At 34.2% G+C, this 17,366-nt stretch overlaps 1 protein-coding gene across 1 annotated transcript in view; it reads right to left on the bottom strand.

The window, feature by feature from the left end:
- Positions 1–17,366, bottom strand: part of FER (FER tyrosine kinase) — a 404,717-nt gene that overhangs the window by 326,185 nt on the left and 61,166 nt on the right. The window contains exons 4-6 of the mRNA XM_047090128.1: positions 11,993–12,176; positions 8,707–8,844; positions 7,801–7,920 (exon numbers count right to left, since the gene is read on the bottom strand). Of these exons, the coding sequence (XP_046946084.1) occupies positions 7,801–7,920; positions 8,707–8,844; positions 11,993–12,176 (442 nt within the window). The remainder of the gene's footprint in view (positions 1–7,800; positions 7,921–8,706; positions 8,845–11,992; positions 12,177–17,366) is intronic.

The following is a 17,366-nucleotide window of genomic DNA, read 5'->3' as shown; positions in this document are numbered from 1 at the left end:
GGGGAGTGGACTCCTTCAACAAATATGTGGCAGCAGATAGTGAAAATAGAAGAAGCCAGTCCCTGGATCTTCAGTAAACAAGAGAAAGAAGGCACAGAAGGCTGATGTGAGCCAGGGATATGGTATATATCACTTTCAGAAGATCAGCTTTACCAGTCAGATCTCAGTTACTTGTGAAGTTAGAATTCCATCTCTAGCTTTTCCATTGTCCCACAGGTTGACTGGCTTATGAGTTAGGCATATCTCACAACCAAAGTCCTAGTGGCTAGGACAGATAATTGAAAAAAGACATATTCTTGTCTGTAGTTGATCCACATAGATTATTCATAGAGAGTAATTCTTCAGTAACTTCAAACTTGGCATTGACTCCTCAAGTAAACAAAAACTGAGCAGTTTTGATCACACCTGCTAACTTATCAAGAGACAGGGAAAACCACTTGAAATCATTTATCTTTTTAAATTAACTAATAATGTATCTCCCAATATTCTTAATTCTTCAAGCAAATGTTCTCACTGAAAGACTAACAAACATAAACAAGTTTATTTTTTCTAGACACATTTCCTATTTCCTTAGTTGCTACAGTGAGACACTATTTCACCACTCACTGGCAAATGGCTTTCCTTGCTCTGTTAACAAATGAACCACCCAGAAACTTATTTTGGTTGCATCCTTATTTTCATATTTTTTGAAGAAAGTCTGCTGTAATGAGGTATTCCAATTTAAATTTTCTAATTTTTCTGACTAGTGCTCTCCTGTGAGTTGGGAATACTGAGATAAGTATTTAGACTGGTAATGTCAACATGTATTGTATCATTTTAGCACAGCCATACTGTCATTGCATAATAAACACAATATTTTCCCATCTAGTTCAATAACAAAATAATCCACACTCCAGTGTGGATTTTTATCATCTTATCATGATGACCATTGAGTAATATACAGAATTGTTGAATCACTATATTGCACACCAAAAATTAACATAACACTATATGTTAGCTACACTGGAATTAAAATTTTTTTAATATTTTAAAATTTTTAAAAATATAACAAAATCGGTTCTCCCATTTTTTGTCTTGACATGATAGGCACAAGCGGATAATAAAAAGCCATTAAAATGCAGTAGTACAGCAATATGTGAGGCATTCAAAATGCTATTCAGTTATAACTGTGTCACTGAGATCTGCAGTGCACCAAGGAGTAGTGTGAAGTGATGGGAATACCATATAATGGTCTCCGTCACAAATGCTCAACTCTGCCACTGTAGTAACAAATCACCCATAGACAATAGGTAAATGAATGAGCATGGCTATGTTCCAATAAAACTTTATTTATGTAGTCTGATGTTTAAATTTCACATAATCATCATGTGTCACAAAATATAATACTTCTGTTGATTTTTTTAATCATTTAAAAATGTAAACAGTATTCTTAGCTCACAGACTGCATTAAAGTAGCAAACAGGATTTGGCCCACAGGCTGTAGTTTGCTAATTCATATCCCACAAAATCCAAGGGAATTACTTTTCTACATAGATAATTACCATTCTTCAATTAAGAGATCTTATCTATATCCCATTATAAAAGCTAAACACATTGACTTTAAATTTTGAAAAAATGTACCAGGAAACATGAGGCTTGAGGTTGGGCTTTAGTTCAGAATACAAGAGTATTTAACACAATCTTCTGGAATTCAAATATATTACCTACTGATAAGTAGTAACTCCATTTACCCTGCTTTAAGTTTGCCACAGATCATAAATGGATGCCTCATTTATCTCAAATGCTAAAACCAATGTAATAGACACTTACATAACTTCTTCTAATGTTCAAAATTTTATAGACCTGCCTTCTTCAAGTTATTCTGATGAACTAAAATTACTGAGTTCCAAATTATTCAATTAAATAGTGATTAGATGAGAGGAAATATTTGCATATATAATCTCAATAAATGGATGATTAAAATCAATAAAGTATACGTTCTTTTCTAGAATTTGGCAAAGAACAGTGATTCAAAACAGACACAGATGGGGGAAGTGTGATGAAGGGGAAGGAGAGAGGCTGTAAATCACAGAGACAAAGGAAACAACCTCAGTTTGAAGCCTGAAGGTAATACAACCTAAATGCATGTGTGATGGGAAGTGTACAATCTTGGGCATCCAGTGCTAGAAATAATTAGAGGCTGAGGAAGCAGCCCTCCACCATATCCTGATCTACCATGCAAAAAAATTTCCTATAAGGAAATAAACATATAAATAATTGCATTTAACTCTTCTATATATGCACACCTTTATAAATACAGTTGATACATATAATGAGAGTATGATAAAATGCTTCGTGGCACATATTTAGATGGGTAAATGCAGTAACTTAGTCATTTACTATTATTGCAACATTAGATTTCCATCAAGCCTGAAAAAGGAGCAGGCTGTGACAATGTATAATCTTTTTTGGATATAAATACTAGTTGTGTAATAATCTCAGAACCTCTTACATTTATTTGAGAAAAATCTACATGGTACCATAAATAGGAACCAAGAATATAAATTATTAAATTTATGAGTAAGTTTCTACTAATAAAACCAGCAATTTGTTTGTTACATTTAGGAATCTAAAACAAAAACAAGATACCCCCCCCCAAATGAAAGGTATCTTTTTATGAATAGCAAAGTAAGAAATATTACCTTAGGGAAAGGGTATCTATTTGAGCTTCAAATATCTTACAATTCAACACTGATCCAGAAGTATGGCAGAGGAGAAGAAAAAACAGAGTCAAAAAGGAATTCCAGTAAGACTATTGTAAAAATGCTAATTTTTCTCCAGTAACACTATACAACTTGAGGAATATAAATTCATTAGAAAGGTTTAACAAAAAGACACTCTTTCTATATGAAAGGTACATATTCCAGTAGAGCAGCAGTCCTTAGCCAATTTGGGTCATGAAGCCCTCCGAAAATGTGCATGGACTCACCCCCAGAAAGTATCACACACATTTCTACACACAATTTTACCGGGTTTATGGCACTGATTTTCAATCCAGTCCACACATTAAAATCATCTGGAGAGTTCATAAAAAATCCCAGTGCACAGACCTTACTGATTTAATTGCTTTGAGTTAGGTCCCAGGCATCAGTATTTTTTAAAGCTCCTTAAGTGAACATGACATAAAGCCAGAGATGATGAGATCCACTATTCAAAAACTCCTTGAAATCTCCCCATAAAACCCTTTCATTCACTCATTCATTCAACAAAGATGTTAATTATTTGAAACATCTGACATCTAGCCAAAAATTTTGAAGAGTCCAATAGAAATGTAGTTCAGTTTTTCCTTTGTTTCATAGTCACTACTAGTCAGTAGTCTGGCAGATTGCCAGTATGACTTGCATTATTAGAAAAATTCTTCAGGAATCAAATACTAATGATTCTCACTTCCAAATTAATGGAAGCTTCACAAAGGACAGGGTCACCAGACCACTTAAACAAACATAAAGGAATGCAAAACAAAACAAAATGATTCTGAAGTTTTCCTATACTGTTTCTTATTACAGCTCTTGGATGGGCTCAGGAAAACCACAGAACCCAGGGAAGCACAGGCCATAAAATATTTTCATTTTCAAACAGAGCTTTTGAGAGCATTCTATTCTAAAACTATATAAAGCAACGTGATTCAATGACAAACGTTTAGTGAAAGGATAAGGAACTGACACAATGGGAGGAAAAACAAATAGCTAATATTCTGGAGAGAGTCAGGCTACCCAATAAAACTGCAAAGATTTGAGAAATAAAACCACATTTATTTAACATTACTATAAACATTGGCCTCAACAAGCTTCCCTACTCACCTCATCCATTTACCTCCATTCCAACATATGATCTACATATATACAAGCATATATATGTACTATTTTTTAAATTAATAGATTCATTCCATAAATATTACTCTGTAACTTGTTTTTGCTCTTTATCATATACTTTGAAGATCTTTCCATACAGGCTTATATATATATAAACCTATCCTACTCTATTTAAAACATGCATAATATAGAAAAATGGTGGCTATGGTATGGATATACCATAATTCAACTAATCCCTTATGAGTGAATATTTCAGATATTTCCAGTGTTTTTGCAGAGTCCTTGGTCTCTACCCAAATTAATATCATATATACTAAAATGTGATTTCTCAGAAATCCACATTCATATGCAGATATTAAAATCTAACTTTATTGTATGCCTAAAATTAATGTAACACTGTATGTTAACTAGAAGAAAAAATAAAATCTAACCTATGAATTTTGAAATATTTTTGTGTTACTGAATTTAATAATTAATGAAAGTGACATAGTATAACATGTAACATAGTATTCTTTTCATATTTAGGAATTAACAAATAGTTTTCAGATCTCAAGTATTCCATAAAGCCCCTGAAAAACTTAAGCATTGTGCTTGGAGTCCTCAATGTATAAAACCACCCAAGCAATAATTCAAAAACAATAAAAACCAATACAGAGAACTGGCTTTGTGCCAGGGACTAATCTAAGTATTCTACATTTATTCATGCACATGAGCTTTACAACAACACTTTGAGTTGGGTGCGATCATTATTACCATTTTATATCTGAGGAAAATGACACACAAAGGGACTAAGTAATCTGCCCAGTTTCACAGAAGTAATAACCCATTCTGTCAGGATTCAAAATAAGGCAACCCACCATGTTATGCTTATACATATATCTTTGCTTACTTAAAAGCTAAAGTTCTAGAAATACAATTTCTAACTCAAAGGATATGAGCAAGTTGAATTTTGATATATATTGCCAAATTATCCTCCAAAAAGCTTACACTAATTTACATTTCTGCCAAGACTTTGTAAGAGGGCTTATTTCTCCATACCCTACATAAGAGTGGATATTATCAAATTATTTAATCTTTGCCAGTCTGGTAGGTGAAATACCTTCCTTTTTAAAAACTGATATTTCCTTGAGGCGCTTGGGTGGCTCAGTAGGTTAAGTGACCGACTTCAGCTCAGGTCATGATCTCACGATTCATGGGTTCCAGCCCCACGATGGGCTCTGCACTGCTACAGCTCAGAGCCCGGAGCCTGCTTTGGATTCTGTGCCTCTCTTTGTCCCTCCAATGCTCAAGCTCTCTGTCTCTCTCTCAAAATAAATAAATAATCATTTTTATAAAAATAAAAATAAAAATTTATATTTCCTTAATTGTCAAAGGACTATTGGTCATTTGTACTTATTTTTCCAACGCTGTTCATTTGTTTCATTCATTTCTATTGGACATAATATTTCAACACAATCAACAACAAAATTAATAATGCCTCAAGAAAGAAATTAGTTTAACTTTAAAGCACTAATATTATGGTAAAAATAAAGTGAGACTTTGGATTATATTAAATATATATGTGTGATATACACATATATATATAATATATATAATATATATATACACATACACATATACATATATTTAATGGAAATAACTTAAACTATTTTAACAGTGCCAATAGACACAATGAATAACTCATTCTTGGAATAAAATTCTTGAGAAAAGCTTACTCTTAAACCCCTATCCTGAATTTAGACACTGTTCAATGAAATATAGCTAAAGCTTTGCCTCAGTAAGATGTAAGCAATTAAGTCTACTACACAAAAAAAAATCTTCTACCACATTATCAAAGATTTATTATCCTTAATTTATTACATTTTTCTTCATTGCTTCATCACCATAATTAAGAAATAATGATTTATGTGTAGAACTAGTTTTGTTCTCATTATACCCTGAAAAGCAATAAAACAAATTATTATTTAGTCGCAAAATCTCTTATTTTACATAAGCTTATATCAGGTAACTATTTTTAATTTTACCCTATTATGCTCCAATATCTCTATGCTCATCCTTCTTGTTTATTAAAATAAGTTGATCAATTTTAGCATAAACACCTTGAAGGTATTAACCCTTGCAACCTGAAATATACAATAAATATATTTTGATGAATAAATGAATACATTTTGGCGGAGCAACAGAATGATGAAAAAAAACAGGAGTAATTTATGTCATATTCCATCACCAGCACAGAAATCAAAAAATGAAATTTGTCACTGCACAAGAATTGAGAAGCTCTACTATCCATTTTGTGCCATGAACCCAACTCTATTGTTCACAGCAGAGTTTCTCAACCTTGGCACTATTAACATTTCACCCAATAATTCTTTGTTGCAGGAGGCTGTTCTATGCACTGCAGGACATTTAGCAGCATCCATGGCCTCTACCCACTAGCTTTCAGCAGTGCCTTCCCACCTGATAGAGAAAAATGTCTCCAGATATTGTCAAATGTCCCCCGGAGACAGTGAGGACCACTGGTTTAAAGAGAGCTAACATTATAAGAGAATATCTAAATCCAAAATGAGACTTCTGTGAACGACTTCAGAACCTGGGAACAGCTTCAAGAATCCCAATATGGCTGCTTGAAAAATCTCCCTAATGTACTCCCACACCTCCATTCCACTCATCAGCAGTCAATCCACCATAATTTTTAAGCCTTCAATTTGTATGAGTGATTCAACAAGAATTTGTTAGTTTCTTCAATCCCATCTGCCTAACTTTAAAATTATTAAACTCCTTTCCAAGACCTAGTTCCAGCGTCCCACACGCAGTTAATTATCTATTACTATTACTGAACTATTACTCAACAATAGAAAGGAGAATGTTTAATTATATTAGATGGGGACTTTTGGCTGTCTTCTGAGGTAAAGTGCCAACAGGTCATATGATATAACTGTCCAATACTGAAGAGAAAATGAGTGCATAATCACTCCTAGCTGTGGTTCTGACTCAAAAGACAAATACATACAGTACTTATCATTAATACAAGTTTCTTTGTGTTGCTGCTAAAACAATCAAGGGATGAGTTAATTATTTAAAAGTAGAATGCCTTGTTTTCTAAATTTAAAAATATGCTATTAATAGCCTCTAATATTTGAAAAGGACTAAAAAACAAATTAAGATTTCTCAAAACTCCTTTAAAATATTAGGCAACAAAACAACAAAATGAAGAAAGAATTTATGTCTTTAAAGAAGACATCCCTAAGAGAAAATAACTCAATTAAAAGTCAATTTTTTGTACTAAACACTTCTGATATCTATGAGTCTCTTCTTTAACACTCAATATCCTCATTTCCAAAATAGTTCTGCTAAAAAGTTTTAAGCACTGAATGGGATAGATATAGGCAGATACAGATAGATATAGACACATCTATAAATAAGTTTGAAAAGAATGAACCATTATTCCAATATAAGATATCAGCAATAACAGGGCAAATGAATATAACATCACACAGAATTCTGATTTTCAGAATTACCAAAATTAGTGATCAAAATGAATAAAGTTAACGTATTTCTCAAAACATTTTTTTCTGACCAAACAACAATCAGTTCTTTTTTTTTTTTTAATGTTTACTTATTTTTGACAGAGAGAGAGAGAGAGACAGAGCATGAGCAGGGAAGAGGCAGAGAGAGAGAGGGAGACACAGAATCCGAAGCAGGCTCCAGGCTCCAAGCTGTCAGCACAGAGCCCGATGCGGGGCTCAAACTCACAGACCACGAGATCATGACCTGAGCTGAAGTTGGACGCCCAACCGACTGAGCCACCCAGGCGCCCCAACCATCAGTTCATTTTTAATTTACTTTTCATTATTTGTAAAAAATAAACACTGGAATTTTAAATCTGATAAAGTAAATCTATAAATAATAACACTAATATTTAATCTGATCATCTTTTCTAAATACTTACATTACTTGCAAACTTTCTGCTGTTAAATTATTCCACATAATTTCATTTGCCTGAAGATTTTCATTTTCTTCTAGTAAGGAAATATCAAACTCAATTTCTTGCTCTTTAGCAGCTGTTGTTCTAATAAAACATACCAAATAATTTTGATCAATATGAATATACTACCATCTTAGTACACATCAAAGGCACAATATATATTATCCAAAATTATGTTTACAAAGTAGAGCAAATACAAATAGAATAAATCAAATTAAACCCAGGCACCAAGATCTAGTCATGTAATTTCAGCCTTAATTTCCTCATTTGTAGAATATGGCTATTAACCTCTTCATTCCTGTCACAATGGTAATAAGTATGCATGGATAAGTAATTGATATATCATCATAAATTGAATATACATATAAAGTCATAGCATTATCACTATAGAAATGTTAAAATATATATATAATTTCATGGATTAAATACAGTTTTAAGCAATGATGTAGTAACAACTGACAAATTTTTAAAGATAATTATACAGTGGCGCCTGGGTGGCTCAGTCAGTTAAGCGTCCGACTTAGGCTCAGGTCATGATCTCACGGTCCGTGAATTCAAACCCTGCGCCAGGCTCTGTGCTGACAGCTTGGAACCTGTTTCGGATTCTGTGTCTCCCTCTCTCTCTGCCCTTCCCCAGCTCACATTCTGTCTCTCTCTCTCTCTCAAAAATAAATAAACATTAAAAAAATTTTAATAAAAATAATTATATAAATTAGTTGTCATTGAGAAAGAACTTTTAAAATAGTTAGAAACAAATTAATCAGTAAATTCTATGTCCTAACAATAGAATATCTTATTTCATTAAATACTATATGGTAGAAAAAAATAATATCACAAATAATGAAAGAAGAGTGTATTATACATACATACCTGTGAACATCTATGAAATTATTGTATTCTGTGCTAGGGTCTATCTGTTCAACTGACATTTTAATCTCTTTATGGACATTCACTATTTCCTCTGTAACAAGACTGGTTATCTGGCTGTATTCATCAAATATACCTTTTCTGAAAACAAAAATAAAATTTTACAACATTTTTAAGTTTTCAAGGGAAACACAGCCCAAAATGAATTCAGAACAATAAACGTAAGAAATGTAACATCAATATTTACAGATGGTGGTTTCATACATCACCTTATTTCATACACCTGAATGGTAAAGTAAAGGGATTATACAAAAGCACAGATTCACAATTTACATTTGATATACCATGATAATAGCAAACAATCTAGAATAAGGCATTACTTTTTCCAACATGTATTTGACATGCTCAAAATGTAAGGTCAGTGTTGATGAGTTTCTATATCTAAATGCTGTCGTAGAAATGTTCAATTCCATTACATGGAACTATGGATCAATTCCTATCTCTTCAACGTTTCTTTCCAGTAGCTGCTACTTCCTCAAATGCCCTATCCCTTGGTTCTTCTCTTGCTCCTGGGCCTCTGCTCTTTTCTGTGTCTTAATTATAGAGTTTAACTGGTTCTGTACCTTCAATGACATCTTAAACTCTTCTCCTTCAGTAGTAAAAATGTCACATCTTACCTGCCTTCAGTAGTAAAACTGTCACAAAATATATTAGCTCTATGGGGCGCCTATGTGGTTCAGTTGGTTAAGCGTCGGACTTCGGTTCAGGTCATGATCTCATAGTCTGTGAGTTCCAGCCCTGCGTCAGGCTCTGTGCTGACAGTTTAGAGCCTGGAGCCTGCTTTGGATTCTGTGTGTGTCTCTCCTTCCGCCCCTCCCCTGATTATGTTCTGTCTCTGTCTCAAAAATAAATAAACATTTAAAAAAAATTTTTTTTAATATATTAGCTGTATCTAATGAGTACAAAATAGGGTGGCAAAGATCTAATCTCCAACTTAAGAGTGCTATGCTGTAAAAATATACCCCCAGTCAAGAATGGCCTCAATAACAAGTGTGGACAAGCTTATGCTGCCTTTTCCCATATAAATATTAGGGGCATTGTTTGCTTTTCTTTTCCAAAAGCATCACTCATAAAAATTTATTACTTACAAAATTTCTCTTATTTAATATTCTCTCAATTATTTTATTGTAAATAGCCAAATATTGTTTGAGTTGAGGAAAAAAAGATTTAGTGTCGCTTGGGTGGCTCAGTTAAGCGTCCAACTCTTGATTTCAGCTCAGGTCATGATCCCACAATTCATGAGTTCAAGCCCTGCCTGGCACTCTGCAGTGACAGCACAGAGATTGCTTGGGATTCTCTCTCTGTCCTTCTACCCGCCTCCCCCCCACCCGCCACCTCTCTCTCAAAATAAATAAAAAAACTTTTAAAAAAATGTCTGACTCTTTATTTTGGCTCAGGTTATGATCTCACCATTCCTACGATTGAGCCCCACATCAGGCTCACACTGACAGCTCGGGGCCTCCTTGGGATTCACGCTGTCCTCTCTCTGCCTCTCTCTCTCCCTCTCTCTCTGCCCCTCCCCCCACTCACATGCTCTCTTAAAATAAATAATAAAACTTTAAAAAAAAAAAAGATTTAAACTGTTTCAGGCAATGCTAGTTTGGAAAGATTACAGAAATCACCTGACAAAATTTAAAGAAAAAGGAGAGGCAGAGAAATTTAAAACAGACTTAGTAAATATCCCTGGGCTTATGACCACATTAAGTGAAAGTACTGAATAATATTAATGTAAATGAGCCTATCTAGATAACTCTCATAAAGCAATACCATAATATGATATGGAGGTTATTATTAATATCTACCTTCAGACAAATGGAATTTTTAAAAAAAGAAGCCTCCTAACGTTACATCAATGTGACATGGAATTCAACTGCAGTGAAATCATCATGCTTGGATATTTTAAATGCTAGGTCTAAAATAATTGTTTAGAAGTTAAAGATAATATGCTATAGAAAACTACTATGTCTCAAAAAATAGGAAACTACTGTCTCAAAAAGACATCTAGCGATGATGAAGATGCCATTATTGAGGATTCATGTGAAAAGTTTGAAATAACACTGATTCATGAGAGTAGGAAAGGAAGTATTTCTGAATCAACAATATTTAATTTAAATAGACATAACTAAATTTAGAAATTAAATATTTTAAGTAGACATTTTACTATTTTATCAATACCCTTCAAAGTTTACCTATTCAAGTCAACTAAAAATAATTTTTTTATCTTTTTACTGGGAAGATGGGAGATCACCTAATCCAGGTCAAAGGAGATGAACTCTACCAAACATGGCCTATCTTTTTCTGTTGTCTTGCATTGATGTCTATGGTAAACGTGTGCTCTTGACTTACTCGCCAGAATATACTGTTAGCTCCTTAAAGGCAAAAATCGTGGCCAATTCACAGGCAGCGTGCTTTGCACACAGTAGAAATTCAATAAACATTTGTTGATGTTAACTTCACATAATAAGTTGGCAAATAAACCTTCAAAAAATTCTTTCCTTTGATGGAGTCACAGAGTGTAATGCTAAGTGAAATAAGTCAGTCAGAGAAAGACAAATACCATATGATTTCACTCATGTGTGGAATTTAAAAACAAAACAAACAAAACCAAGCAAAGGGCAAAAAGAGAGAGACAAACTCTGTCTAAAAGAAACAGACTTTAATTTGGAGAACAGACGGGTGATTACCAGAGGGGAGGTGTGACGGGGGATGGGTAGAATAAGTGATGGGGATTAAAGAGCACTGAGTTACGTAGAGAATTGTTGAGTTATGGCATTGTACACTGAAAACTAATATAACACTGTATGTTAAATATACTGGAATTAAAATTAAAAACTTAACAAAAAAAATTCTTTCCTTTGGACTTCTCAGTTGCTCAATATTTAAACACTCAATCCTCCGAAAATATTAACTTCTTAACACTTGTCAACTAATGAATTTTTTTTTCACCTAAATTTCCAGCTAATCAGAGTAGAACAAAAACATACAAAACAGAAGGACCATTCTTAGGGCTAGCCAGAAGGTTTAGGAGATGATAATAAACTGAAAGGAGACGAGAAGTGAAAATCAAGAAGGACTAAAGTAAAACAGATGTGAAATACACACTGGGCTAAGTCAATAATGAAGTTCACAAAACACAGACAAGTTCTTTCCAAAAGCTTAACTAGGAGAAAAAATAACGTTAAAATCACTTCATGAAGGGACTTTATGCCAAATAGGAAATGTATCTTACAGTGCTTTTATCATTTCTTCTTGCATCTTTTGTAAGGAGTCCAGAAGCAAAGGAAGTGTGGTGTCATAATACTGATTCTGATGAAGCTGTGCCCCTTTCAATGCCAATACATACTGATTATGCAGCATATGAAGTTTCATTGTGGCTTTGTCGTATCGTTCCTTGGCCTTTTCGGTTTCTTTCCCTGAAGAAAATGTTGAAGAAAGTTAAAAGAGATAAAGATGTTTTATATTCACTATAAGCAAACAGAGTGACCACTATTTTATATTATTTCATACATTTTAGGAGTAATCGACAAAATTTTATTGAGCATAATACTACATACCCAGCTCTATACAAAGTACTGCTTATTTGTCAGTATTTTGCACACAGGCTGCTATGAAGGAGACATATAATACAGTAAATGTTTGATGAATGAAAGTTAATGTACAATTTTTTATGAAATTACACAGAAAAATGATCTTTCTTATCTTCAAGAAGCTTACACAAATTGGAACAACCAATGTACATGAAACAGTGTAACCAAGAAAACAACAAAGTTTGTAAACAATGTTAAATTTTGAGGTCTGTGTTTGAGGTTTCAATAAAGACAAGGGGAGTCAGAGGTGGCTATGTAGAAAAAACAAACCTTAAAAGGTGGGGCATGTGCAGGAAGGTATAAGAAAGACAGAATGGATAATAATAATTCCTTCCTCTCATCTTCCCTTTCCACCTTTCTTCCTTTCATTTAATGAATATTATCCACTGATCACCACCAAAAACTGTGCTAAACACTGGGAATTCAGTACCTAGCAAAACAGAGGCCCCACATATAGCTGCTGGTGAATTGGAATACTGAGTGAAAACGGGGAGAGAATAAGCAAAATTACACAGGCAAGCAAAGAAATAAGCTCACAGAGTAAGTATTAACGGAGTGAAGGAAATATGTCTGTATCAGTAGAGCAGTTTTAGGTTGTGAATGACTTGAAAGCAGAGAAATTTAAACTCGATATAGGAAAAGTCCAGGAGATATTGATAATATTATGAACTAAAACTTTTTGTGGTACCTTTATTAAAATAATTCAGAAAATATTCACAGAGTGACAACATAAACAACTACATAAATAAATGAAAAAAATTAATGCTTATTTATTTTTGAGAGAGAGAAAAAGAGAAAGGGAGTATGAGTAGGGGATGGGGCAGAGAGAGAGGGAGACACAGAATCTGAAGCAGGCTCCAGGCTCCAAGCCATCAGCACAAAGCCTGACGCGGGGCTCGAACTCACACACTGCAAGATCATGACCTGAGCTGAAGTCAGATGCTTAACTGACTGATGCACCCAGGAACCCCTAAATAAATGAAATTTTTAAGCAGATCTTCAATTTTCAATGTAAACCAAGCAAATATTTTTATCAATTAGATTTAGGGAATAAACTTTTCAAAATATTTATTATGTTGAGAATTTTATTTTAAAAGTTTATTAATTTCATTTCTGAGAGAGAGAGAGAGAGAGAGAGAGAGAACAAGCAATCGGAGGAGGGGCAGAGAGAGAGAGGGACAGAGAGAATCCCAAGTAGTGTTGTGCTGTCAGTATAGAGCATGACACCATGCTTGAACCCACGAACCGTGAGATCATGACCTGAACTAAAATAGACAGTCAGATGTTTAACCAACTGAGCCACCCAGGCACCCCTATGTTGAGAATTTTTGACACCACAGGCTCTCCTCTGCTGCCACTCTGCATAGGTTCAGCACCCATCTAAGTATTCCCTATAGGTAGAAGTCTGAAAAGCATTCCCTGTTGAAGAATGTGTCCAGCTAAGAACCAAAAGCAGAGTAAAGACAGTGTTATTGTGAAGAGAGGAGACCTCAGACCCTCAGACATGCACAGGCAGGGCGATAGAATGAGAACAGTTTGCTTGCCTTTCTCATCTCCCCTCCAGTTCTCAGACAAAGAAACTGCATCTAGCAGATGGAAAAGAAAATCTTTCCAGCATACTGGTAAGTCCCTGCTACCAACAAATTCTAGTGGTTCCAAGTACCAGAACCACCACTGACTTCCAGGCAGCTGCACAGAATTATTTTACAGAGCATAATTCTCTAGCCATAGCCCATCAGCTGGTTCCTGCATATGGGGACATTATTAATTTCCTAAGTTATTTGCAAATTGCTACCTTAGAAAGCCTATTTTACTTTATAACATAAAGAACTTCTTAAGGAGAAAATATTTTAATCACCAGAGATCTTTCCTAGCCCTTCTCACTGCTATCTAGAAACAGGTTCTAACATCAGGTGGATGGAAACAAATATATTAATTCAGTTCTGATCTGAAGGGATCAGAAAAAATAACATGCGCCACTAAAGAAATGGATATTCTCACTTTTGGACTACAACTCACAGGATAATATATTTTATTTCATGAGCCAATTATCATATACATTTTTAAATATATAATTAAAATAAATTCATGAAATAACTCTTCCCCTTCCTATGAAGGATACCCTGTTATTTTAAAAAGTTCTGTTTTATTTGAATTTTTAATTCTTTTAAATCTTCATTGAGAACCCAATATATTTTTTGCCTCAGTTACCCTACAGAAATTTTAAGTCATTCTGTATAGCACTAGGGATAATTTTTTTAACTTAGTAATTACCAAGTTACCTCAGTAATACTAATCATGAATGATATTTTAAGGTTCTCAGTAACACATTCGTCTACATGTTCAATTAATGTAATAGTTTTTTTTTCCACAGAATAATATATTTATTTACCCACAAATATTGGTATTTGGCATCCTTCTTACAAAAATACATTTCAAAAAATGTCCCCAAGAGTCTATGCAGTTTACATATCTATGGCCAGCCTCAGAGCCTCCGTCAAAAATAACAATCCCTTTATCTCCCTATCCACACTAGTCAGGATGAGACTCCTATATGAAGCTAATACTCAAAAGCCAAAGTGCATACCCAACCAAATCAGAATCCGTTTTTTGGCTGGGGGCTAAATCACATTAATGTCTGAATGAGAGTGAAAACTCGACAAACAGCTGCTGCAGAAGCTGCCAGAGCAGCCCTTTCCAAGGCCCTTTTATTTTCGTTTTTTAATTTCATTAATCATTTTTAAGCTAGTTTCAATATATGTTACTTAAAGTTCAGCAAATTCTGACAGAAATTCCAATGGTCATATACAATTAGGCAGACAAATTGATTCAAAGTAATAAAGAAATTTTCTAGAGTCTACGTGTTGATAATAAGAAAATAAGGGGGCGCCTGGGTGGCGCAGTCGGTTAAGCGTCCGACTTCAGCCAGGTCACGATCTCGCGGTCCGTGAGTTCGAGCCCCGCGTCAGGCTCTGGGCTGGTGGCTCAGAGCCTGGAGCCTGTTTCCGATTCTGTGTCTCCCTCTCTCTCTGCCCCTCCCCCGTTCATGCTCTGTCTCTCTCTGTCCCAAAAATAAATAAACGTTGAAAAAAAAAAAAAAAATAAGGCAAGCATCTACCAGGCAAGACTATTTAAGTACTGTGTTCTAATTTGTTAATTGTTATTGTAAATTCACAAAGTATAACTACATAGTAAACTCCATATTTTAAATCATTTTTAAATATTACTTTTTATATGAACTCTATTATTCCTAATTAATTTCTTGGATTTTTAGTACAACTTCAGGAGTCAAGCTCTCCACACAAACATTTTCATGGAGACATTTAAACCACCCATCTGTCCTCCTATCTGCACAGATTTTTAAACTGCAAACTACCCATCTGTCTTTCTAGATGGTGAAAAATGATGCACTAAATGTGTAACGCTCAGCTAAGATTTTATAATCTAAAGTCTTATTAGAAAAGTTAAGAATCTTTTTTTCTTTATCAAGACTATTATAACCATATCAAAATATCAACAGCTTATAAGTGGTAATTAACACAATTTATGAAAAAAGTTAAATGCCTTTGAAAATATCCAAGGCAGAATTTATTACATTAAAATACTACTACTAACAATAAAGAGCTTTGGGTTTAATACGAGCTTAATAAGAGCTTTGGGCTTAAAACTGAATTTGAGGGCGTGTTTTAGCAGGTTTTTGGCTTGTTTGCTTTTGTTTTATTTTTTTTTTTATTTTTTTTTCAAAGTTTATTTATTTTTGGGACAGAGAGAGACAGAGCATGAACGGGGGAGGGGCAGAGAGAGAGGGAGACACAGAATCGGAAACAGGCTCCAGGCTCTGAGCCACCAGCCCAGAGCCCGACGCGGGGCTCGAACTCACGGACCGCGAGATCGTGACCTGGCTGAAGTCGGATGCTTAACCGACTGCGCCACCCAGGCGCCCCTGGCTTGTTTGCTTTTGTACTCGACAGCTCACATACACTTATGCATTTGGTTATCTGATGTACTTGTGCATGTGCGTGATCGATCAATTGACACCCTCCCTCCCCTGTAGAAAGTTCCAAGAACATGTTCACTTGCTATGATTTCAAAAGGGATTTTATTATAGTTTTTCCTGATTTACTTTAAAATAATTATTTAGGTCCCATACAAACTATATAAGTAAATTCAAGAAATAGTAATACCTTGTGAAAACCAAAGTCACAAATAAAATATTTTCTGTTCCATTCACATAATGAAACATGTGGCAAAAAACCCTAACACAATTCTTGCCACATCACTTCTTGGTGCAGAATATTTCACATCATTATTACTCTTTCTTAACTTTTAAATAACATTTGAGCCTAAAATTAATATGAAGTATACAGATTAAGTAAATTCTTATTGACAGGCACAGAATTATACCTCTGTTGCCATATGACTTTTTTTCTTTTTTAATGAAGAGAGGCATTCAAGCAGGGCATGGAGTTGTCCCATGTGTCAATTAACAGGCAGGAAAACATCTAATTTTTCCTTCTGCACATAATGAATTTCACAAAGAGATTGTATTATAATTCTTTTGTCACCACTTGTTGACAAATCTGTTTAATATTTGTAATAACAGAGTGTATACACAATATGCCATGCCATAAACAATATTATGAAGCTAGCAAAACTCAATTATGTAAGTTTGACATTTACAAGAGACAGGCAAGACTACTCATTCAGCTAGTCTAGAAAGTCGAGTATTTTTTATTATAAACTTCAGAAGTGTTTGCCATTTGCTAAATATTATGGTGGAAAGCCTCCTGATAATAAATGAGAAGTGATTATTTTCAAAAAGCAAAATGCCTGCACATAGACTCTGCTTTGATTTGGATAACTAAACATTCTACCATCTTACATTTTTCTTTCCTGTCAAACCATTCCTCCTCAACTATATAATTTCTACTTATTGCTCTGAGAAAGAAGAAAATGAGCAAGAATTCATCCTAACTTATAAGTTATTTGGGCCAAATGTCCACATATGTTTTTTCA

Source organism: Lynx rufus, unplaced genomic scaffold (genome assembly GCF_022079265.1).
Source record: "Lynx rufus isolate CCGP_SWC_20201006 ecotype Redwood Valley unplaced genomic scaffold, mLynRuf1.p SCAF_1, whole genome shotgun sequence".
Classification (NCBI taxonomy): domain Eukaryota; kingdom Metazoa; phylum Chordata; class Mammalia; order Carnivora; family Felidae; genus Lynx; species Lynx rufus.
The sequence above is the reverse complement of the archived record's forward strand: the minus strand, read 5'-3'. Positions and strand labels throughout refer to the sequence as shown.